This window comes from Lepidochelys kempii, chromosome 14, assembly GCF_965140285.1.
Source record: "Lepidochelys kempii isolate rLepKem1 chromosome 14, rLepKem1.hap1, whole genome shotgun sequence".
Taxonomy (NCBI): domain Eukaryota; kingdom Metazoa; phylum Chordata; order Testudines; family Cheloniidae; genus Lepidochelys; species Lepidochelys kempii.
Window position 1 is genome coordinate 46,042,980 of NC_136393.1, and position 23,394 is coordinate 46,066,373.

Below are 23,394 nucleotides of genomic sequence, written 5' to 3' on the forward strand. Positions count from 1 at the left end.
ACTCATCCAAGCCCCCGCTGCGCCCAGCCCGGGTGGGGACTTTCTCCCGTGGCTGGAACCAGCCTGGGGCTCTGCCCACACCCCGGAGCCCGCTGGAGAGAGACCCTCCTGCACCCCCGGGTAACGTGCCTCTGCACCAGCCAGCCCTGCCGCCTCAGATCTCAGCCCCTGGGGTTGGAAAGCAGCCCAGGAGGGGAAACAGGGCAGGAGCTCGTGTGTAGCGGGCTGGGGTCTCACTGGTGCAGGGGTGAGGGGCAGGCGTTGTCCCCGGCCTGTTGGTCTGGATGTCCCAATGCTTATAGTTCTCGGGAGACCCAGATCTTTCTTGGGATTTCTCCCAGGAATCTGTTCCACCTACCTGCCCTTTTATTCCTCAAGGTGCCTCTCTTTCAGGACTCCAAAGCCTGATCCGCCAAATAGACCCTCCCCTGGTTATTTCCTTCGCCGATCAGTCCTAAATTCCAACAAGCCAATCTTGAGCCATTAATTTCCAGTTCTGTTGTCCTCTTGTCTGCGAGTCAGAGTTTAACACAGTCCTTGGGTGGTATCCGTAGACTTTCGGTTTGGATTCATCCAGTTTTCTCTATCGCCTTTCAAACCTTTGTCTATCCTAGGGTGACCAGATGTCCCGATTTTATAGGGACAGTCCCGATTTTTGGGTCTTTTTCTTATATAGGCTCCTATTTACCCCCCACCCCCATCCTGATTTTTCACATTTGCTGTCTGGTCATCCTAGTCTATCCATAGGGCCCTACCAAATTCATGGTTCATTCTGGTCAATTTCCCAGTCATAGGATTTTCCTGCGCTGGGCAGGGGGTCCTGCTCTGGGCAGGGGGTTGGACTAGATGGCCTTCCAACTCTGTTATTCTATGATTTTTAAAATGGTAAATTTCATGATTTCAGCTATTTAAATCTGAAATTTCGCGGGTGTTGTAATTGTAGGGGTCCTGACCCAAAAAGGAGTTTTGTGGAGGGGGGGAAGGGGGTCACAGGGTTATTGTAGGGGGGTTGCGGTGCTGCTATCCTTACTTCTGCGCTGATGCTGGTGGTGGCTCTGCCTTCAGAGCCGGGCGGCTGGAGAGCGGTGGCTGCTGGCTGGGAGCCCACCGCCAGCAGCAGGGCAGAAGTAAGGATGGCCTGGTCTGATATAGCCATCCAGAATAAGGGTCGTAATACCGTGACCGCCCCCCCCCCCCAAAAAAATAACTTTTCGACCCTCCCTGCAACTCCCTTTTGTGTCAGGAGCCCCAGTTTGGGAAATGCTGGTCTCCCCCATGAAATCTGTGTAGTGCAGGATAAAAGCACACAAAAGACCAGATTTCATGGAGGGAGACCAGATTTCACGGTCTGTGACGTGTTTTTCGTGGCCGTGAATTTGGCAGGGCCCTACCGATCAGTGTTTATCGTTATAGGTGATGGTAACGTCTTATGAACTTTCACCACGTTTCCAACCATCGAGCTCACAAACGGGGTAGGCCTGTGAGATCCCGATGATTACACCACGTCCTCCCAGGGCACGGGGAAAGGAAACAGCTGTGGTGGAGCTGTCTTGGGTAGGGGCTTTGCTGGGTGGCCCTGTGCTAGATGGGGAAGGGGTAGGAAATACACAGGGTAAAGGATATGCCAGCACTGTCGGGATGTGCGTTCATTCTGCAGCACGATTCTCAGCACAAGTTTATTGGGAGCAGGTGGAAATTTCCCCATTTCTAGAAAAGGAACCAACCCATGGACAGGGCTGGGAAAGAAATAACACAGCCCTAGGGCTGGAGCCTGAATGTACTAGACAGAGACTGCTCTGGAATATGAAGGGGACACCACCAGTGAAGATGCCCCATCTCCTCACATCTGGCTGCTGGGAATGCGAAGGATGTTGGGGTTCCTGTCCCAGGACCCTGCTTGAGGTCTCCAGCTCCCTTATCAACTTCTGGCTACTAGTTGTGTGATCAGTGGGAAGGACCCAGCCCATCTCTGTCCACGGGGAGGGACAAGGAGCTCTCTCTTTCTCCCCACACCTGGAATTTCCTGGCTGCTCTGAGCAGGGTGGGTCATGTGGGGGATTCCACCACTTTGTCCCTCCCCAGGGCTTTCGTTTTATTCTCTCCCCGCCCCCCCCACCCCCCTGATTCGTGGGATTGTGGCTGGGGAAGCAGGTGCTGAGTGGGGGACTCTTGTTGTTTCAGATGCCAGTGACCTTCGTGGAGTTAGCTGTGTATTTCACCCAGGGGCAGGGGGCTCTGCTGGACCCTGGTCAGGGACGTCATGCAGAATTGTGAGACCGTGACCTTGCTGGGTAAGGGATTCCTGTCCCCTTGGGTTATTAGAAGTGGTGGGATCTGGGATGTGCCCACTTTGGCTCCTGCTCAGGTTCTTCTCTGGTTTGACTGGATTTCAGGGGAATGGACCTGTGTCCTCTGCTCAGGACACCCCAAACTGCAAGACAGTGCGTTACCCCTCAGCCTGAACAAGGGTGAGTTTTGCTGGTGATTGTGGTGTGTATGGCAGCTCTTTGCGGCACCGATCTGTCTGCTTCACCAGCAAACTCCTTGAGACTCTGCCAGTCTAAACCTTGGCTTTCAGGTAACAACTGGTGCAACCTAGTTCCCAAGTTCCCCAGAGCCCTGTCCTGGCTGCCTCTCACTGCACACTCAGGGAAATTATTACGATCTCTGCCTCCAAAGAGACAGAGCATACCCCAGACCTTGCTCTGTCTCTTCCCGCCCCTGTTCCACTTACTCCACTTCTCCACCTCAAGAGCCAGGAAGTCTCCCTTGGGTGCAGATTGAGTCCCCCGGTGTGATCATTAAATTGTCTTCTCCCCCCTTGTTAGCCTGATGGCCATAGACGACTTGTACCTCCCCACACGTGTCTCCTCGGCCCAGTGCCCACCCTGCCCTGAGCCTAGCCCAGGGCTGCTGCGCGCTCCCTGCCCCATGTTACTAGCGGGGCGGAGGGTGAGGGTGGAGTGGGCTTTGTCCTTCTCCCGCTGCACCTCCTCCTGGCACATTCAGACACTGTCCCTGGTAGCCGGAGGTGGGTTTGAGCGCCACGGTCTTGCTTGACCATTTTCGCACTCTTTTCCCACTCTTTCCCTCCATGAGTCAGCAGAGCGGCATGGCCCGCACTGCCAGTCTGCTGGTACCTGTCCGATGAGGGGACAACCCAGTTGTAAGGGATCATGGAGCACCAGGGATCCGCTTTGGAGAAGGAAAAATTAAAGATGGGTCAGTAAAATTTTCTCTTTCTCAATCTCCCCACCAGTTACTGTGTCGTGTTTCCCCTTTTTGCTGTTCCCCTTCTCTGCCTTCTCCCCAGCACAGGGGACGACGCCTGTCTGGATTCTCTCTCTTTATTCCAGCAGCCGATGGGATGGTGAGTGAAAACATGGAGGATAATTCACTGCAGGAAGGTCCTGAGCAAGGAGAAGCACATGGGACATTACTGGAAAGATCCAAAGGGAATTTTGGCCAGAGCTCTGAGTGCACGAAAGCCTGTGGAAATCAGTGCAGATCAGAGAGGCAGCTGGAAAACCAGCCAGAGAAAGAAGTGGGTAGGTTTAATGTGGCGGAGGATGCAAGGAACTCAGAGAAACAACAGCCCAGCGGAGAAGCAACATGGCAAAGAGAAAAAAATACGTGTGCCGAGTGTGGGAAAAGCTTCAGTCGGCACTCTCACCTTATTTCCCATAGAAGAATCCACACAGGCGAGAAACCCTATAAATGCCTGGTGTGTGGGAAAAGCTTCAATCAGAGCTCAAACCTTATCTCACACAGAAGAATCCACACAGGAGAGAAGCCCTATAAATGCCTCATCTGTGAGAAAAGCTTCATTCAGAGCTCACAACTCAACAGACATGAGAGAACGCACACGGGAGAGAAACCCTATAAATGTGTTGAGTGCGGGAAAAACTTCATTCAGAGCTCGGATCTTATTTCCCATCAGAGAAGCCACACGGGAGACAGACCCTACAAATGCCCCTACTGTGGGGAAAGTTTTGATCGGAGAACACAGCTTATTATCCATCAAAGAATCCATTCAGGAGAGAAACCTTACAAATGCCTCATCTGTTGGAAAAGCTTCAATCAGAGCTCCAACCTTATTTCGCACCAGCGAATCCATACGGGAGAGAGACCGTATAAATGCTCTGACTGTGGGAAAAGATTCAATAGGAGTTCGCACCTTATGCGACACAAGAGAACCCACACGGGAGATAAATCCTGTCAATGCCCAGAGTGTGGGAAAAGTTTCGACCAGTACTCAGATCTTATTATGCATCAGAGAGTCCACACAGGAGAGAGACCCTATAAATGCCTGGACTGTGGGAAAAGTTTTGACTGGCGCTCACAACTGGTTATACACCAGAGAAGTCACACCGGAGAGAATCCTTATAAATGTGCGGACTGCGGGAAAAGTTTCAGTCGGAGCTCAAACCTCATTACACACCAGAGAATCCACACAGGCGAACGCCCTTTTAAATGCCTTGATTGTGGGAAAAGTTTCTGTCAGAGCTCAGATCTTTTTTCACATCAGAGAACCCACACGGGAGAGAGACCCTATAAGTGCTCAGACTGTGGGAAAAGGTTTAGCGACAGCTCGACCCTCATTAAACATAGGAGAATCCACACTGGAGAAAAACCCTATACGTGCCAGGTCTGTGGGAAAAGCTTCAGTCAGAGCTCCACCCATACTCGACATCAGAGACTCCACAGGGGAGAAAAACCTTGAATGTGGGGGAAGGATCTTTCAGGGCACAGGTAGTCTGAGGCACCAGCAAATCCACACAGGGAAGAGACCTCTGTCATCTCTTTAGCATGTCAAGCGGAGCTCACACCATACTGGACATCAGAGACTCCTGCACACAGGAGAGAAATTCTACCAGGGCACCGTCAAGAGACCAGACATTTTCTATTTCCTGCACACATCAGGGGTGTTTGGCCCCCAAGTATCCAGCTGCCCGTGTCTGGGGTAAGGACCCAGCAGCAGCCAATTGTGTGCATATCAGTTACACTGCTCCATTCATTAGCAAACTGAGTTTTACACTCATCTACTTCGCCCTTCTGGGGCAGATTGTCTCATCCCCTGTTATTTCATGTTGCTGTGGGTTGTTGTTTTGTTGGGGGGGGGTTAGTACCTTTCCTAAAATATGAATGGATAGCGTGAGAGGGAATGACTCCGTAACCTGTTGGCCAGGGCATAGGTGCCAACTTCCTCTCTACCCAAGGGGGTGCTCAACCCCCTCCCCAGGCTCTGCCCCAGCCCTGCCCCCACTCCACCCCTTCCCTCAATCCTCCACCCCCACTCCACCCCTTCCCCCAGCCCAACCTCCACCCCGTCTTTTCCCACCCCTGTCCTGCCCCCTCCGCCAAGAGTGCCCTGACCCTGCTCCTCCCCCTCCCTCCGTGCACGCCCCGGAGTTGATCCACAGCGGGCGGGAGGTGCTTGGAGGGAGGGGGAGGAGTTGGTCGGTGGGGCTGTCAGCAGGCGAGAGGCAGTGCAGCGGGGCGGGGGGGGGGAAGCTTGGCTTAGCATCCACTAATTTTGCGGGAAAACCCACGGAGTTGGCGCCTATGGGTCAGGGACCTGCGAGGCCCAGTCTCTCAACAGGAGAGACTAAGGAAGCCCCACATCAGGATATCCCGTAGGTTGGTGATCACTCTCCTGTGGGAGAACCCTGTTCAAATCCTCTCTCTCCCTCAGGCAGAGAGGGGAAATCCAACCGGGGTCCCCCTCATCCCAGGTAAGTGCTCTTACCACTGAGCTAATAGGTGGGTCGCACCACCTCCTCAGGCCATTATATGTGGAGAGAGACAGGTGTCTAACACAATCTCACAAGCCTAAGCCACGAGTCTGCCGGAGAAGGGGTACACCCAGACTGTGGATCGTGAGCAGAGATAGGCCCTTGTCTCTATCGGACAGGACACACCCCTCTCATCAGCACCTCCCATTGGCTAGCTTAGGCTGCTCCCCTTGGAGCATGGCTCGCATTCTTGGGCACCTCTCTCGCCCCATTCATCATGCTTAAGTCAGGTTCTATGAATGCCATGGTTGTTCCAGGAATTTGCCAGGGTGCCTCAAAGTCAGGGAGTTGTGACGCTGAGCAGGGTAGAGCTGGGCCTAGAATGTAGTCTGGCCGGGATCGGTTCCTGGCCCTACGCTATTTAATGTTTTTATTAAAGACCTGGAAGGAAACATAAACAGATAAAGTTTGCTGACGACACAACTCTCAGGGAAGTGGGAAATAATGAAAGGGACAGGCCACTGACACAGAGCGATCTAGATCACTTGATCGACTGGATGCAAGTAAACCACATGCGTTTTAATATGGCTCAATGTCAATGTAATACCATCTCAGAAAAAAGAACGTGGGCCATACTCACAGGGTGAGACACTCTATCCTGGGAAGCCGTGACTCTGAAAACGATTTTGGGGTTGTGATGGATAATCAGCTGAACATGATGATCCAGGGATGGCCTAGGTAACACTTGGTCCTGCCATGAGTGCGGGGCACTGGACGAGATGACCTCTCAAGGTCCCTCCCAGTGAATGATTCTATGAGCTCCCTGTGCTATGTAGTAGCGAAAAAGGCTAATGAGATCCTTGGGTAAATAAACCAGTCTAGCACGTACGAGTAGGCAAGTTATATTGCCACTGTATTTGGCACTGGTGTGACCACTGTTGGAATACTCTATCCAGTTCTGGGGTCCACAGTTCAAGAAGGATGTTGATAAATTGGAGAGGGGTCAGAGAAAAGACCCAAGAATAATTAAATGACTGAGAAACATGCCTTATATTGAAAGACTCAAGGAGTTCTCTTTCTGGTTATCAAAGAGGAAATTAAGTTGGTCATACCCTAGAAGTGCCTCTGTGAGTAGCAGAAAGTTGATAATATGGGGCTCTTCAATCTAGCAGACAAAGATCTAACAAGATCCAGTGGGTGGAAATTGAAGTTAGATAAATTTAGAATAGAAAAATTGCCCCATATTTTCACAGTGAGGGGAATTAAAACACTGCAACAATTTATCAAGGACTGTGGTGGATTCCCCATCATTGGCAATTTTAAAAATCAAGATTGGATTCCCCCTGCCCAACCCCAAAAAGCTCTAGTTTACACAGGAATTAATTTAGGAAGTCCTACGGGCCGTGTATGAGGGATATCTGACTAGACAGCCATATAATTTGTAAATCTATACTTGGATATTCGTTTTGTTTGACATGAGCTCAGATTTATACTGGAGACTTTGTAAGACAAATGATCATTTGCCTTAATAGTGCTTTATTTTTGTTTTAGTTTTACCATGTCCACACTTTTGGCCATGAGATTTAGGTGTCATTTGAACAATGATTATTATAAATAATCTGGGCATGGACACGGCTGGTTGGGTGCGAGAGTCTCAGTCTGAAAGGCAAAGATTGATCTGGGGAAAGAAGTTGCTGCCTGACCTTTGCAGTGACATGAGATACAGACAGGAGGGGAGAAGATGGGAGATGGAGGGGAACAGAACTGGGGGAACTGCTGGGTTTGCTCTTGAGAGCCAGACAGCTGAGGCTGAGAACTGTGAACTCGCTGCACTGGGGGCCAGAGAGAGACAGGAATTGTCCTGCGAATGCTGGGGGAAGTTGTCCCTGAATTCTAAAGGATTGCGAACCATGCCACCAGCGGAGCAATAGGGAGGGGGCCGTTCTCTGAAGAGGCCAAAGCTGGGCGGATCTGAGATGAGAGCCAGGGAAGTCCACAGACCTGGCCAGCCTTAAATTGAAGCCAAGCTGACTCTCATAACCGAGGCCAGAAGGCAATAAGGAGCCCAGGGGCTCACCCCTCCCCATTTACCACAGTGTCTTGTATGAGGATGACAGCGTCTTTCCTTCCTGACTCACCAGGGACGTTCCCAGGGGGATAAACGCCTCAGCTTGGCTTGGAGATGCCGACACTGCCGTAAATTCACCCCGTCCTCTGCATCCCATTAACCTGAGCTCCCTGGGTTCCCACTTTCGCGGCATTTGCTTTTACGGCAGGATCTCAGCTTTCTCATAGGATCTCTGTGCTTTTCTCCCAGCTTGTAATGTATGGCTCTGTCACTGAGGCCTGCAGGAGCTGGGAACAGCCATGTGCGGGGCTGGGGCTGGAATGCACCATGCTGAACTGGACTGCGGGCAGACGGGGTGGTGGGTTACCTTTTATTTCTTGCTTTGAAATGACTAAAGTGGAATTTAGTTTCTCAAACTCCCCGTGTTTTTGCCTTGACTAATGAGTCCAAATGGCCTTTAACAGATTCTGCGGCTATCTGGAGGCCTCTTTGAGATGCTATTTTCCCCCCAGGCCGAGCACCAGAGAGTGCTGATGCCGGCTCTCCCAGCTTTCAGACTCTTCTGCCGGGAAAATCCCTGGTCTGTAGCGAAATCCCCTCTGGTTTTCATTTCCCAGTCACCTGCCTTCTGCAGAAGGAGAATCAATCAGTTTCTGAAGCCTGGTGGAGTAGCCATGGGGAGGAATGGTAAGGGGACAGGGAGCTATTTGTAGGAGACATCACAGGTGTTGCCACTTCTCTTTGCAGGACACTATCACCTGTCACTGGAGGGGAAGGTCCCCAACTTTCTTCCCTTATGGTTCTGCTCTGTCAGTTCTTCTGAACTCCCAGAGAGCGAAGGTCCCTGCTAGAATTATCCCAGTGTTGCATAGGAAACATATATTTTTGTAAAACCAGGTCTTTCTCAAAGCTGTCGCCAGTGAACTGGGCTTTCTAAAACAGTGGTTTTCAAACTGCGGGTCATGACCCAGTACTGGGTTGCGGTATGTAAGGCACTGGGTCACGGCAGCTCTGGTCAGCACCACCGACTGGGCCATTAAAAGTCCCATCAGCGGCGCTGCCCAGCTAAGGCAGGCTAGTCCCTACCTGTTCCGACACTGCGCTGCGCCCCGGAAGTGGCCAGCAGCAGGTCCGGCTCCTAGGCAGGGGGGCCACGGGGCTCTGTGCACTGCCCCCAACCCAAGCACTCCCATTGGCCAGTTCCTGGCCAATGGGAGCTGGGGGGGATGGGGCCTGTGGGCGAGAGCCGTGCAGACCCACTTGAGTACCTCCGCCTAGGAGCCGGACCTGCTGCTGGCCACTTGCAGGGTGCAGCATGGTCTGCTGTGCCAGGACAGGCAGGAAGCCTGCCTTAGCAATGCTGCTGCACCACTGACCGGGAGCCACCCGAGGTAAGCCTGTGCCCCAACCCTCTGCCCCAGCCCTGAGCCCCTCCCACAGCCCAACCCCCTCATCCCCATCTCCACTGGGTTGTGGGCATCAACAATTTTCTTCAACTGGGTCACCAGCAAAAAGTTGGAAAACCCCTGTTCTAAAACACTGGGTCCGGATGATCCTTGGTGCCAGTAAGGCTCAGCATCAAGGGGTGAGTTGGGGAGAGCTCAGGAGCTATGCCAGAGCCCAGCCCAGAAGGGCAAAGTCGACAAAGGGGTCACCCGGCGCCCCCCGCTGCTCTGATCCCCATATGCCACTGCTTCAGTTTGTAAAACCTGCACCTGCTCCATATGGCACTTACTCCCCTCGCGTAGTGAATGAGTCACCAATAGCGATTGAGGATCCTGCGGTAGCCTTGGGTGTTGGTCGTATAGCTTAGCCAGTGGGGGCTCATCCATTTGGACGGAAAGGCCCCAGATTCGATCGGGATCGCCCAGGCTAAGGGCACGGCCTTCTATTTTAAAATTAAGACAAATAGGCTGAAAGGGACTCAAATCTCAGAGGTGGGCTCCTGCCCCTACAAATTTACCCACCCGCCGGCCTCTACCAACATGAACATTTTACTTTGAAATCTGCGGGGTCACTGGCAGCAGTCAAGCGAAGCAGGTCAGCGTCAGTGTATACCGGATCGGCGCCTTCGGTTTCCATGTTTGTGGGCCTCTCTGGGCGTTGATTTTAGACCTGTTCCTCATTCTTCTTAGCCTAGGCGCAGTCGGCCTCAGGCGGCTCATGACCAGGATTTACTCCCGAATTTGGTCCGCTGGTTGGATCATTCACTTTCCTGGCCTGGGGTCAGGTACGGCAACGTGAACGCTGATCCACACCCCCCAGTTCCCCATTCATTCCTTACTCTGACTATTCATTGGAATGGGATTAGGATGAGTCTTGTGGTTGATTTTATTCCTGAAGCGTGGAAAGACGCCGCCCAGCCAAGGCCCATTGCAGGAGGCACGGTGGATACACACCACTCGAGACAGCTCGCGCCTGTCTACGTAGACCAGGGGTGGGCAAACTTTTTGGCCCAAGGGCCATATTGGGGTTCCAAAACTGTATGGCAGGCCGGGTAGGGAAGGCTGTGCCTCCCCAAACAGCCTGGCCCCCGCCCCCTATCCACCCCCTCCCACCTCCTGCCCCCTGATGGCCCCCCTCAAAACCCCTGACCCATCCAACCCCCCCCCTGCTCCTTGTCCCCTGACTGCCCCCTCCCAGGATCCCCTGCCCCAACCACCCCCCCAGAACCCCACTCCCTATCCAACCCCCCTGCTCGTCCCCTGACTGCCCCGACCCCTATCCACAGCCCCGCCCCCTGACAGCCCCCGCGGGACTCCCACGCCTATCCAACCGCCCACTGTTCCCCATCCCCTGAACGCCCCCTCCGCCCCGAACCTCTGCCCCACCCAACCACCCCCTGCTCCCTGTCCTCTGACTGCCCCCTGGAACCCCTTGCCCCTTATTCAACCCCCCCCCACTCACCTCCCCCTTACCATGCTGCTCAGAGGAGCAGGACTGGCAGCCGCGCCGCCCGGCTGGAGCCACCCACCCCGCCGCGCGGCCTGGCAGGAGTTCGCAGCCCCACCGCCCCGAGCGCTGGGGGCACGGGGAGCTGAGGCTGTGGGAGGGGGTTCTGCGGGGGAGGGGCCGGGGGCTAGTCTCCCTGGCCGGTACAGGTGGGGTGCTGTACAGACTGTAAATCCTGTGTATAATGGAATTAATCCACATCAAGCCGGGCGTGGGGAGGGGCGGCATCACCCCTAGTCCCAGCCCCTATGCCTTTATAGTGAAAATTTAGGCACCCAGTGATTTTAGGTGCCTGTAGGGTTTTTGGATCACACTAATGTCTGAATCTGGGATTTAGGCACCTAGGGCCAGATGTTCAGGTGTATTTAGGCACCTAACTCCCATGGGTTTGCGTATTTGGCTCTGAACAGGAGTTAAATCTCAGCAGAGCCCAGGGCTGCCCCAGGGGGGGCTAGTTCCAGCCACCAGAGAAAATCCCACCTGGGCTGGGCACAGAGGGAGATTTCAGGAGGGTTCGCTCCACAGCTTGGGGGAGCAGCAGCTGGTGAGTCCAGGCTCCGGGTTCCCTCCTCTGGGCAGGAACAGAGCCCTCTGCAGACAACAGCTGATGAAATCCCCTCCAGGCCCCCGCCACAAAGTCCATGTCCCTGGAAAATGTACCCCCCCCCCCCTGCAGCTCATGGCTCCGAGCAGCCCAGCACCCTTCTGTCCCCTTCGATTTTGGGGAGCCTCTGGAACAATCACAAGTCTCGATCAAAAAAATCCCCCTTTTCACTGGGGATCTTGCAGTCTCCCCCTGCCATCCCCCATGGACACGGAGGCTTGGGGGCTCGAACTTCCCTGAATCCTGGGAGAGGCGGCCCACGTCTGAGACCTGAAACCCTCCCCAGAGGTGGGAGCCTGGAGCCAGGTGGCTGCAGCGTGGGGGGTTTATCGCTAGGACCCAGGAGGAGCTGGGGATGGAGCCATGGCTGGGGTCATGCAGCCCTGGCAGCAGGAAGTGAATTGCACTGGCCGTGTGAACGAGTTTCACGTCCCCGGCGCTGTCCCTTTTGCAAGAGCCCCGGCTTAGCGGGGGCTGCGGCTGGGGACCCCAGAGCCCTGGCTGCACCTGGGAGAGGTGGCTTGCAAAGGAGTAACCTTCCCGCTGCTCCCCCAGGAGACTCTCCCCGTGCAGAGACCCCCAGCCTGGCCAGGACACCCCATAAAGGGAAGACCACCCGCCCTGAGCAGCCCCTGGTCTCAGTGAGGGCACCGCTTGGAGGGAAGGTAAGGGGGTGAGCGGTTACACTCATTCTCCAGTTACACTATCTCAGCCCCTTGTTCTGTTCCCTGAGGAGTTCAGTGGAAGTGATCAGCCCAGCCTGTTGTTATGTCCCTGGGTTTTTGTACTTTTCTGCTGGTGGTGAATTTGCCCATCTGTCCTAGCAACTGGGGAATCCGTGTGCAACGCGTGTGTCCCACACACCCCACCGATCAGAGGCTCAGCTGGCGTAAATGAAGTCGATGGAGCTATGGCCGGATTCCCATCCGCTGGGGATCTGGTCCCGTCCACTCCAGTGTGGCACAATGGCATACGTCTGCCAGCGGGAGGATCTGGCCTGACAAATTTGTATTTACAGGCAGGGCTTATTGGAGTACCAATCTGGACTCCTTCAGAGTCAGCAAATGCCAGACAAAGTGACATACAAACAAACCGCAAAGGGGAAAGCCCCACCAGGTCAAGTCAAAAAAGTCAAGTAAGGGTTATCTCAGTATTACTTGTGAAAGGCTGTAAAGTCCAGCGCTCACAGTCGGGCCGTGTTAATTCCGCCCCCTGATATGTGGGCATCAGGATCCAATCGCTAATGACAGACTCACATGCTGCACCCTTCATGAACGCAGGACCGCGTGTCATCCGGTCCTCATTTTGTGCTTTTAGCCCTCTCATCTCTAACATGTCCCCGTTGGCACTTTGATACTAAGGAAATCTCCCCATCTCTGTGGAATTCCAGGGGACCCACGGTTTGTCCCAGGGACACTAAAGGGGTGAGGTTTTTCTAAATTATTAACTATTCCCCACCAAACACACTCTTCCCTGCCCTCCCTGGCACGCTCTCCTCCCGTTTCCCTCTAACTATCCACCGGTGATGTAAAACCACCTCAGCTTTTGCCTTATCCTGGCTAACTAGCCAGGTGGTATAAGTCTTTTCCGAGTTTCCTGTCTCATTTATTGAACACTGACATAAAATCTTCTCAAAAGTCACCAATTTTTCTTCTCTAATGACTGGTTAAAAACATAAGAGCTGCTAAACTGGGATAGAGCAATGGTCCATCTCGCCCGATATCCTGTCTCTGGCAATGGCCAGTACCAGAGCTTCAGAGGGCATGAGAACCCACCCCATCTTCCCCTCCTGGCTTCTGGCAGCCACAGCTTTAGTGTTCCCTCGAGCATGGGGTTGCATCTTTAACCATCTTGGCTACTAGCCATTGGTGGACCTATCCTCCATGAACTTTTCCAATTCTTTTTTGAACCCTAGTATAGTCTTGGCCTTCACAACATCTTCTGGCAAGGAGTTCCACAGGTTAATTGTGCATTGTGTGAACAAGTACTTCTTCTTGTTTGCATTAAACCTGCTGCCTATCAGTTTCATTGAGTAACCCCTGGTTTTTGCACCATGGGAAAGGGTTAATAACACTCTTCTATTCACTTTCTCCACACCGTTCATGGCTTTATAGACCTCTGTCATATCCCCCTTAGTCGTCTCTTTTCTAAGGTGAGCAGCCCTAATCTTTTAGTCTTTCATCATATGGAAGCCATTCCACACCCTTGATCATCTTTGTTGCCCTTATCATAGAATATAAGGACTGGAAAGGACCTCGAGAGGTCATCTAGTCCAGCCTCCTGCACTCATGGCAGGACTAAGTATTATCTAGACCATCCCTGACAGGCGTTTGCCTAACCTGCTCTTAAAAATCTCCAGTGTCAGAGATTCCACAACCTCCCTGGGCAATTTATTCCAGTGCTTAAACACCCTGACAGTTAGGAAGATTTTCCTAATGTCCAAGCTAAACCTCCTTTGCTGCAATTTAAACCCATTGCTTCTTGTTCTAGTCTCAGAGGTTCAGAAGAATAATTTTTCTCATTTCTCCTTGTAACAACCTTTTATGTACTTGAAAACTGTTATCAAGTCCCCTCTCAGTCTTCTCTTTTCCAGATTAAACAAACCCATTTTTTTTCAATCCTCCCTCATAGATTGTGTTTTTTAGACCTTTCATCATTTCTGTTGCTCTTCTCTGGATTTTCTCCAATTTGTCCACATCCTTCCTGAAATACGGTGCCCAGAACTGGACATGATACTCCAGTTCAGGTCTTATCAGTGCAGAGTACAGCGGAAGAATGACTTCTCATGACTTGCTTACAATACTCCCGCTAATACATCCCAGAACGATGTTTGCTTTTTTTGCAATAGTGTTATACTGTTGACTCATATTTAGCTTGTGATCCACTATGATCCCCAGATTCCTTTCCACAGTACTCCTTCCTAGGCAGTCATTTCCCATTCTGTAGGTGTGCAACTGATTGTTCCTTCCTAAGTGGAGTACTTTGCATTTGTCCTTATTGATTTTCATCCTATTTACTTCAGACCATTTCTCCAGTTTGTCCAGATCATTTTGAATTATAACCCTATCCTCCAAGGCACTTGCAACCCCTCCCAGCTTGGTATCGTCCGCAAACTTTATAAGTGTACTCTCTATGCCATTATCTAAATCACTGATGAAGATATTGAACAGAACTGGACCCAGAACTGATCCCTGCGGGCCCCCACTCAATATGCCCTTCCAGCATGACTGTGAACCACTGATAACTACTCTCTGGGAATGGTTTTCCAACCAGTTTTGCACCCACCTTATAGTAGCTCCATCTAGGTTGCATTTCCCTAGTTTGTTTACGAGAAGGTCATGCACAATAATATCAAAAGCTTTACTAAGATGATGTTGAAGTAAAAAGAAAACAGTACAGATTTTAAGCATAGAAGTTTCTGGTTATTAGGGAATAAGGTACAGGTTATCAAGGGGTGCAAAATTCGGTTTAGGAATGGGTGGCGTAAGGAATACCTAATCTGCAATCTCCCCGATTGGGGATAAAAGGTTAACAGGTCAAAGTACAGACATTGAGATATGGAGGTATATTATTCATATAATGGCTATGTTCAGGTGTGGAGTATAATGAGTGGATACGATGATGAGGCTGAATCTACCCTCATTTGGTGGGATTTAATGTTCAGTGAGTTTATGGTTCCAGTTCATATGGTCCCATGGAAAAAGTCTCTCAGTCCCTTTCCCATAGTCGGTGCACGATGTCGTACTGGCTCCCACCTCCTGGTGCCGGTGATGTGTTCGATGTAGATGTCCCTGGACCATCGGATGGCGTCCGAGACCATGAGGTGCCGCATGAGCCGTGCGTAACGTCGACCGATCCCACAGGTCCGCAGCACACGCTTGTGGCAGGGGTCCCAAGCGCCCAGGGCTCCGACGATCAGGGCATCCATCTGCACCTCGTAGCCCTTCGCTCTCAGGGTGTCGGCCAGGGGGGGCGTATTTTTCCAGTTTATGAGCTTGCGCTGTTCTCGAAGGAGACCGTGACATCGACGAGGATGATCTCGGTGATGACCACGTCAGGTCGCAACTGGCTGTCAGTACCAGGGATGGCGCAGTCCACGGCGACCTCCCACAGGCGCGGTGCGATGGCTTTCACCGGGCGGTTCTGGATGGCGTTGTGGTGCAGCTGCCAGGCTCTGGAGTGGGGCTTGCAGCTGCACAGGACGTGGGGCAGGGTCTCGTTGGAGTAGCCGCACTTCCTGCAACACTTGTCTCAGTTCCTATGGCGGACGGCTCCGTTGAGCAGGACGCAGTTGAGCCGGGCGCGGTGGATGAACAGCCAGTCGGCGAAATGGGTGAAGCCACCCCCGGCGAGGAAGTGGTTGCTGGCGTCCCACTTGCTGGTCAGTTCGAAGGCTTTACCCTGGTCCGGTTTACGCTTGAGGGTTTCCATGTACAGTGAGTGGATGCCTGCCTTCAGGGTCCTCTCCAGCATGCCCCTCAGGGTGATGATGGTGTTGTCGTCGGACCTGATCTGCGGCACCAGGACTCCCAGCTCCTGGCGCTCCTCACACCACTCCCAGCGGCAGCCGATGCGCTTCCCCAGGCGATGAGTGGCATTGCGAGCGCGGGACCACAGTGAAGCGATGTCGCGCCCGTCCCGTCCAAATTCGCCATCCAGGGAGCCGTTCAGGAAGGTGGCGATGTCGGGGCTCTGCCGATCCACTTCTTTGTTGCGTCATGGAGGGCGTTTGCCGTGATGTTCCTTACCATGGCATCAGGACACATCAGCAGGCAGAAGGCATGGGTGATCACCGCGATGTCACACAGGTCGCCCATGCGGGGGACATTGGCACCGCCATGCCTGTGAGCGATGTAGATCAGCTCGTTGCTGGCTCTCTGGGGAAGGAACAGCCACTTCTTCACCAGCTGCCGGATGATCTTGTCTGCCTTGTTGAGGGGTACCTGCTCCACGGCGGATCCCCTTAGGACGAACGAGATGCGGGGAATCAGGAAGGTGTTCAGGGCATTTATCTTCTGCCACAGTGCTAGCAGGGAGGCATCGATCTTGGCGGCATCCTGCAAGATCTCCTGGATGGTGTCCTCGGGTGTCTGCCGGACACGGAAACCCGTTGGCGTGTGTCATAAATATAAAGGGAAGGGTTAACCCCTTGAAAATCCCTCTTGGCCAGAGGAAAAATCCTCTCACCTGTAAAGGGTTAAGAAGCTAAAGGTAACCTTGCTGGCACCTGACCAAAATGACCAATGAGGAGACAAGATACTTTCAAAAGCTGGGAGGAGGGAGAGAAACAAAGGGTCTGTGCCTGTCTGTATGCTGCTTTTGCTGGGGATAGAACAGGAATGGAGTCTTAGAACTTTTAGTAAGTAATCTAGCTAGGTATGTGTTAGATTGATTTCTTTAAATGGCTGAGAAAAGAACTGTGGTGAATAGAATGACTATTCCTGTCTGTGTGTCTTTTTTGTAACTTAAGGTTTTGCCTAGAGGAATTCTCTATGTTTTGAATCTAATTACCCTGTAAGGTATCTACCATCCTGATTTTACAGAGGTGATTCCTTTACTTCTATTAAAAGTCTTCTTGTAAGAAAACTGAATGCTTTTTCATTGTTCTCAGATCCAAGGATTTGGGTCTGTGGTCACCTATGCAAATTGGTGAGGATTTTTACCAAACCTTCCCCAGGAAGTGGGGTGCAAGGGTTGGGAGGATTTTGGGGGGAAAGACGTGTCCAAACTACGTTTCCCAGTAAACCCAGTTAAAGTTTGGTGGTGGCAGTGGAGATCCAGGGTCAAAGGATAAAATTAATTTGTACCTTGGGGAAGTTTTAACCTAAGCTGGTGAAAGTAAGCTTAGGAGGTTTTCATGCACGTCCCCACATCTGTACCCTAGAGTTCAGAGTGGGGAAGGAACCTTGACAGCATGCCTAGGTGCTAGCACACCTGCCCCTCTGCCAGGGGGATGACAGGCTCGCCCTGGATCTGGAACCCTGTCGTCTGCGCCAAGTCCCTTTTGCTGTCGTCAATGTAGAGAGTTGCGCACTTCTTTGCACTGAAGCGGAGCCGCATCCAATCGGCAGCTCGACTGGTGGCATCTAGCATACGTTGGAGGTTCTCTGGGTCGTCCGTGGTCAGGACCAGGTCATCCGCGTAAGCCAGGACGCTCGCCCTCTCACTGTGGAGGTTGAAGCCATCTGTGCCATTGGAGATCGCTCACAGCAACGGCTCCATGGTGAGGTTAAAGATGTTGGGACTTTGGGGAAACTACACTTTGATCTTAGCTTCAAGGAGCCAAGAAGCGATCGCTTCCCCACTATCCACAAGACTTGTTACCCTGTCAAAGAAAGCTATCAGGTTGGTTTGACACTGATTTGTCCTTGACAAATCCATGCTGACTGTTACTTATCACGTCATTATCTTCTAGGTGTTTGCAAATTGATTGCTTAATTATTTGCTCCATTATCTTTCCGGGTACACAAGTTAAGATGACTGGTCTGTATTTCCCTGGATTGTCCTTATTTCCCTTTTTATAGATGGGCACTATATCTGCCCTTTTCCAGTCTTCTGGTATCTCTCCCATACTCCATGACTTTTCAGAGATAATCGCAAATGGGTCAGATATCTCCTCAGTCAGCTCCTTGAGTAGTCTAGGATGCATTGCATCAGGCCCTGGTGACTTGAAGACCTCTAACTTGTCTAATTTCAGAGTAGCAGCCGTGTTAGTCTGTATCCGCAAAAAGAAAAGGAGGACTTGTGGCACCTTAGAGACTAACCAATTTATTTGAGCATGAGCTTTCGTGAGCTACAGCTCACTTCATGCAACCGATGAATTGGGCTGTAGCTCACGAAAGCTTATGCTCAAATAAATTGGTTAGTCTCTAAGGTGCCACAAGTCCTCCTTTTCTTGTAACTTTAACTTGTTCTTTCCCTATTTTAGCCTCTGATCCTACTGCATTTTCACTGGCATTCACTATGTTAGACGTCCAATCACCACCAACCTTCTTGGTGAAAACTGAAATAAAGCTTCTGGGAACCGTTTCCAGTTCCACCAATGAAGGAGGGCCACTCCTTTGATTTTGCTCTTTTCTGGAGTTTGGCTTAGGACTCTGTTACTGAGAGGGTTTAAAACGGTCTCGGAGGGGGGTGGGTTAGTGCTGGTGGGAGGGGTTGGATTAAAATGAGCTGGTGTTTTCCCAGCGTCACAGATTCTAGAAAGTGTGTCTGTTGGGAAAGAGCCTGGGGTGAACTGGAGCGTGAAATGGACGAAAGCCCCCTGGTGAAACCTCCCCAAGCACCATTCTTTCCCCGACAGGGCTGCAGGGAAGGGAAATGACAGCAGCAGATTCGGTGCAGGTCGGGGATTTTCAGCAGGGTTTTGCTCAAGAAGAAGGGGCGGAAAATACACGCGTCCAGGTGGGAACCAGGGTGGATTCACTTGCTGGAACTGTTTGGTTTGGGCCTTGATTTTTAGAACAGGGGCCATTGGGAGAGGGTAGAACTCCCCCCATTTCTAGAACAGGGAACAACCCCACCTGCACGAGGCTGGAGAAATTTACCAGACTCTCAGGGCTGCAGCCTGAACCTACTAGCCAGAGGCAGCCAACAGGGAGGTCCAGGGACAGATGCTTACATCTAGCTCCTAGGAAAGGGGAAGGGTTGCTGGGGTTTCTCTTCCTGTACCCTTTTCGGGGGGTTTGTCTCCCATATCAGCCTCTGGCTAGTAGGTATGTGATGGACATGAAGCTCCTGCCCTCTTTCATTGGTCCTTCACCCTCTCTCTTTCTCCCCAATCTGCAGCCTCCTGGCTGCTCTGAGCAGGGTGGGGGTGGGCTCCTGCTACTCTGTTGTCCCCCCCGCCCCCCAGCTTCCATTTTATGGGTCCTCCTCCGCCGTGACTAGTGGGATTGTGGCTGGGGCAGCAGGTGCTGAGTGGGGGACTCTTGTTGTTCCAGGGGCCGGTGACCTTCGAGGAGGTGGCTGTGTATTTCACCCAGGGGCAGGGGGCTCTGCTGGACCCTGCTCAGAGAGCCCTCTACAGGGACGTCATGCAGGAGAACTACGAGACGGTGACCTCGCTGGGTAAGGGCTTCCCATCCCGTCTGCTATTAGAAGCTGTGAGATCTGTGATGTTGCCATTTCTGGTCTTTCTCAATCAATTAGATTTCAGGGGTATGAGCCCCACTGTCCCCAGGCCTCCTGGGAGAGAGACGTCCCTCTCCACCCCACTCCCATGGGACAGGGGAGTTAGCAAGATAAAGGAGATGATAATTCGTTCCCATCCCCACAGCTTTCAAAGGGGTAGAAGCAGCGCCTTGACCTGCCAGTATTAATTCTCACTCACATACACAATCCCTGTCCCCCGCCCTTCCTGGGACGAGCTCCATCCCTGGGCCGGGCGCCGGGCTCTGCAGGTTTAGCAGTAGGCAGGGGCTGACAAGCACAGCTTTTGTGTGCACCAGCAAATTCCCCAGGGTGCAGATTCTGGAAACTCGTACTGAGAGACGAGCACATCCCCTGCCTTTGATTTGGGGGCTCAGTGACCATGTTCCCATCCACTCAGATTCCCTCTCCCCCCAGCCCAGCGCGGGGTCAGGTTAAGATCAGGGGATGTTCTTTGTGACAAATCCTCTCCCAATGCCTGACATGCCCTAATCTCACCTGATTTCACCCCTTGAGCAGGATTTCCCCTTCCCAAACCTGAGCTGATCGCCCAGCTGGAGCGAGGGGAAGAGCCGTGGGTCCCGGATCTCCAGGCCTGCGAGGAAAGGGAGAGCCCGAGAGGCGCCCGCACAGGTGAGGAATCGATGAAACGAGCACAAACCACCCGGGGAGTGAAGGAAAACGCTGGGACTCCCACAAATGTGCTGTGAGCAAGAGCCCTCAGTTCTGCCTCATCTCACCCAGCTCAGGGTTGTAGCCAGCAGGGGTCACGTCCTCCTGGCAGGTGTCACTCACAGCTTCACGCTCACCCTGGCTTCCAGCTGGCAGGAGTTCCCTCCCTGACTTTACTTCCCCCTTGCTGTTTGGCTGGGATGTGGAGGCAGCATCAAATATCTCCGTCTTTCCTCTAGTTATTATGTTGCTAAACCTCTTCGCTGTTCTCCTGTTGTTTCTCTCTGGCACTGGGAGTGACTCCTGTCTGGATCCTCTCTCTCTCTGTCCCAGCAGGTGATGGGAGGGTGAGTGAAAACACAGAGGAGAATCTGCAGCAGGAAGGTCCTGAGCAAGTGGAATCACACAGGATGTTATTGGGAAGATCTGAAGGGAATTTTACCCAGGAGCGGCGAAAAGCCTGGGGAAATGGGCACAGGCCAGAGACGCAGCTGGGAACCCATCCAGGGCAGAAAGTGGGTAAATCCACTGATCATGGGGGAGTTTGCAAAGACCCCAAGGAAACCACAGCCCAGCAGAGAATCCTATCAGGAGTGAGAGACAACACATGCTCCGAGTGCGGGAAAAGCTTCAATCGGAGCTCAAACCTTATTTCACATCAGAGACTCCACACTGGAGACAGGCCTTTTAAATGCCTTGAGTGTGGGAGAAGCTTTAATCAGCGGGAGCACCTCGTTAGGCATCAGAGGCTCCACACCGGAGAAAAGCCCTATAAATGCCTGGAGTGCGGGAAAAGCTTCATTCAGAGCTCCCAGCTTATTACACATCAAAGAGTCCACACGGGAGAGCGACCCTACAAGTGCCCGGAGTGTGGGAAAATGTTTAGCGATGGCTCAGCCTTTATTAACCATCGGAGAATCCACACGGGAGTTAAACCCCATAAATGCCTCAACTGTGGGAAAAGTTTCAATCGGAGCTCAACCCTGGTTAGACATCAGAGAACCCACACGGGAGAGAAACCCTTTATATGCCTAGAGTGCGGGAAAAAGTTCAGTGACAGTTCAGCCCTCATTGCGCATCAGAAACTCCACACTGGGGATAAACCCTTTAAATGCTCTGACTGTGGGAAAAGTTTCTTTCAACTCTCGCGGCTCCTTGCCCATCAGAGAATTCACACGGGCGAGAACCCCTATAAATGCCTCGAGTGTGGGAAAAGGTTTAATGACAACTCAAACCTTATTACACACCAGATTATCCACACGGGAGAGAGACCCTACAAATGCCTGGACTGTGGGAAAAGCTTCAGTCGCAGCTCGCATCTTATTACACATCACAGAACCCACACAGGAGAGAGACCCTATAAATGCCTGGACTGTGGGAAAAGCTTCAATCAGAGCTCAAACCTAATTACACATCAGAGACTCCATACAAGAAAGAAACCTTGACTGTGGTAGAACTTTCAGTTGGGGCTCTGGTCACATGAGACATCAGCAGATATATACAGGGGAGACACCTTTTAAATGTCCTTGGAGTGGAAAATGCTTCAAGCAGACCTACACCATAGTGGACCACAGAGACCCCATGAAGTATCCATTTCCTAGTTCCCACACACATTAGTGGCTTTTGGTTCTCCGGGATAGCTGCCTGAAACAGGAAAATCTTTTCCGGTGAAAAAGTTTGTGGATTTGAAAAGATTTTCATCCTGAATCTGGACAAAAAGTAAAAAAAAACTCAAAAAATGATCACCAAAGGGGTCTTTCAGGAGCAAAATGGAATTTTTCAGCTTCCTGGCTGCCCATCTGGTAGGCGCTTGGCAATTTCACTTTCGCCTTGCATTCAGGAAGTTAAATTGACTTGATTGTTCAGCTAGCCCATGCTCTGTGCGCTATCCAACTTTTTAAATGCCAGATGGCTTTTCAGGTTTAATGACCACCTGAGAACGTACCCAGGGAGTAGAATCTCATGCTTGGTCTACGCTACATACTTACTTTGGTATAACTACATCATGCAGGGGTGTGAAAAATCCACACCCTAGGGGAAAAATAGTGGGTGCTCAGCACCCACCAGCCACCTGAGCTCAGCTCCCCCCATTTCCCTCCCCCCCTGTGCTTCCCACCTGCCGTGGAGGGGGAGGAGGAGCGGGAGCAGGGAAAGGAGAAGCGAGGGCAGGGCATGCTCAGAGGAGGGGGAGGAATGAGGCAGGAAGAGATGGAGTGGGGGTGGGAAGAGGCCGGGTGGGGCCTTGGGGGAAGGAGTGGAGTGGGGGCAGGGTCTGGGGCGGAGCGGGGGGTCGAGCACCCCTGGGGAAATTAGGGAAGTCGGCACCTCTGTACAGCCTCACTCGCCAGACGGAAGTCAAGGCACACTCTGGTCCCTGGCTCGACTGCGGGCTTCAGCCTCGGCTTTCTGGCGGCTCGCCTCAGTGACTGCACCAGCCTTGACCTGGCTTCTCCAAACGGAGCGGTTGTAGGCAGGGCTCTCCCAGCTGTCAGTGGGAATGCTTGAATTTCCTGAGGCCTTGCTTGACTTTGTTGCTGTATCAGAGCTTTGGCCTTCCTCTACGTTGCGGGTGGTTCTTAAGTTGGCCATAGAGCATACCACTGATTTTGTCGCTTCTCCTTTCATCTGTCAAGATGTTGGATGGCCACCACACTGGGTCATGTGCCTGGACTAATTTAGCTATGTTATTGTCTTACAGATCTTGAGGCTTGTAGGCTCATTGCATTTCTATCTTAACACATACTGATAGGCTACATTCATTCCATAGTTGCTTAGGTCTAACTCGGGCTTTGGGTGTCACAGTGCTTTTACCAGACGCTTAAAAGTGAGGCGTTGTGATAGGGAGCAACACAATGCCTTGCTCTTCTTTTGTGTATTCGGGCCAGAGCTGCTTGGGGCACAGGACTGGCCCGAGAGACAGGCTTGGAGATTTTGAGCCGGGAAACCGCCTGCCGTTGTTTGTTCCTGTTGTGTCCTGGGAAATGCTCCCATGTGTACGCTCTTTGGAAATAAACGGGGCTAAAATAATTAGTTTATCCTGCTAATGGAAACGGCCCGTCAATGCCCATAATACTGGCTAGCAAAAGGGGCAACTCTGGTGTCAGAACGCCAAGGGTTGTGCATGCCCCATTGCCCCATACCAGGATCTCCTGTTCTCTCTCCGGCCAGGGGCTCTTTGTGCCCCCCATTTCTCTCTCCCCCCATACCAAGGT

General features: G+C 52.2%; 1 protein-coding gene across 1 annotated transcript; it reads left to right on the forward strand.

Annotated features, from left to right (window-relative positions):
- The first annotated feature begins 999 nt into the window (after positions 1 to 999).
- On the forward strand, positions 1,000 to 22,381 carry LOC140897524 (uncharacterized). Its single transcript, XM_078848616.1, is given in 5 exon segments — positions 1,000 to 2,041; positions 2,182 to 3,222; positions 3,357 to 4,721; positions 20,786 to 21,623; positions 21,625 to 22,381. Coding segments are annotated over 4 exon segments (2,424 nt in total). The 5' UTR covers positions 1,000 to 2,041; positions 2,182 to 3,176; the 3' UTR covers positions 21,800 to 22,381.
- The last annotated feature ends 1,013 nt before the right edge of the window (positions 22,382 to 23,394 follow it).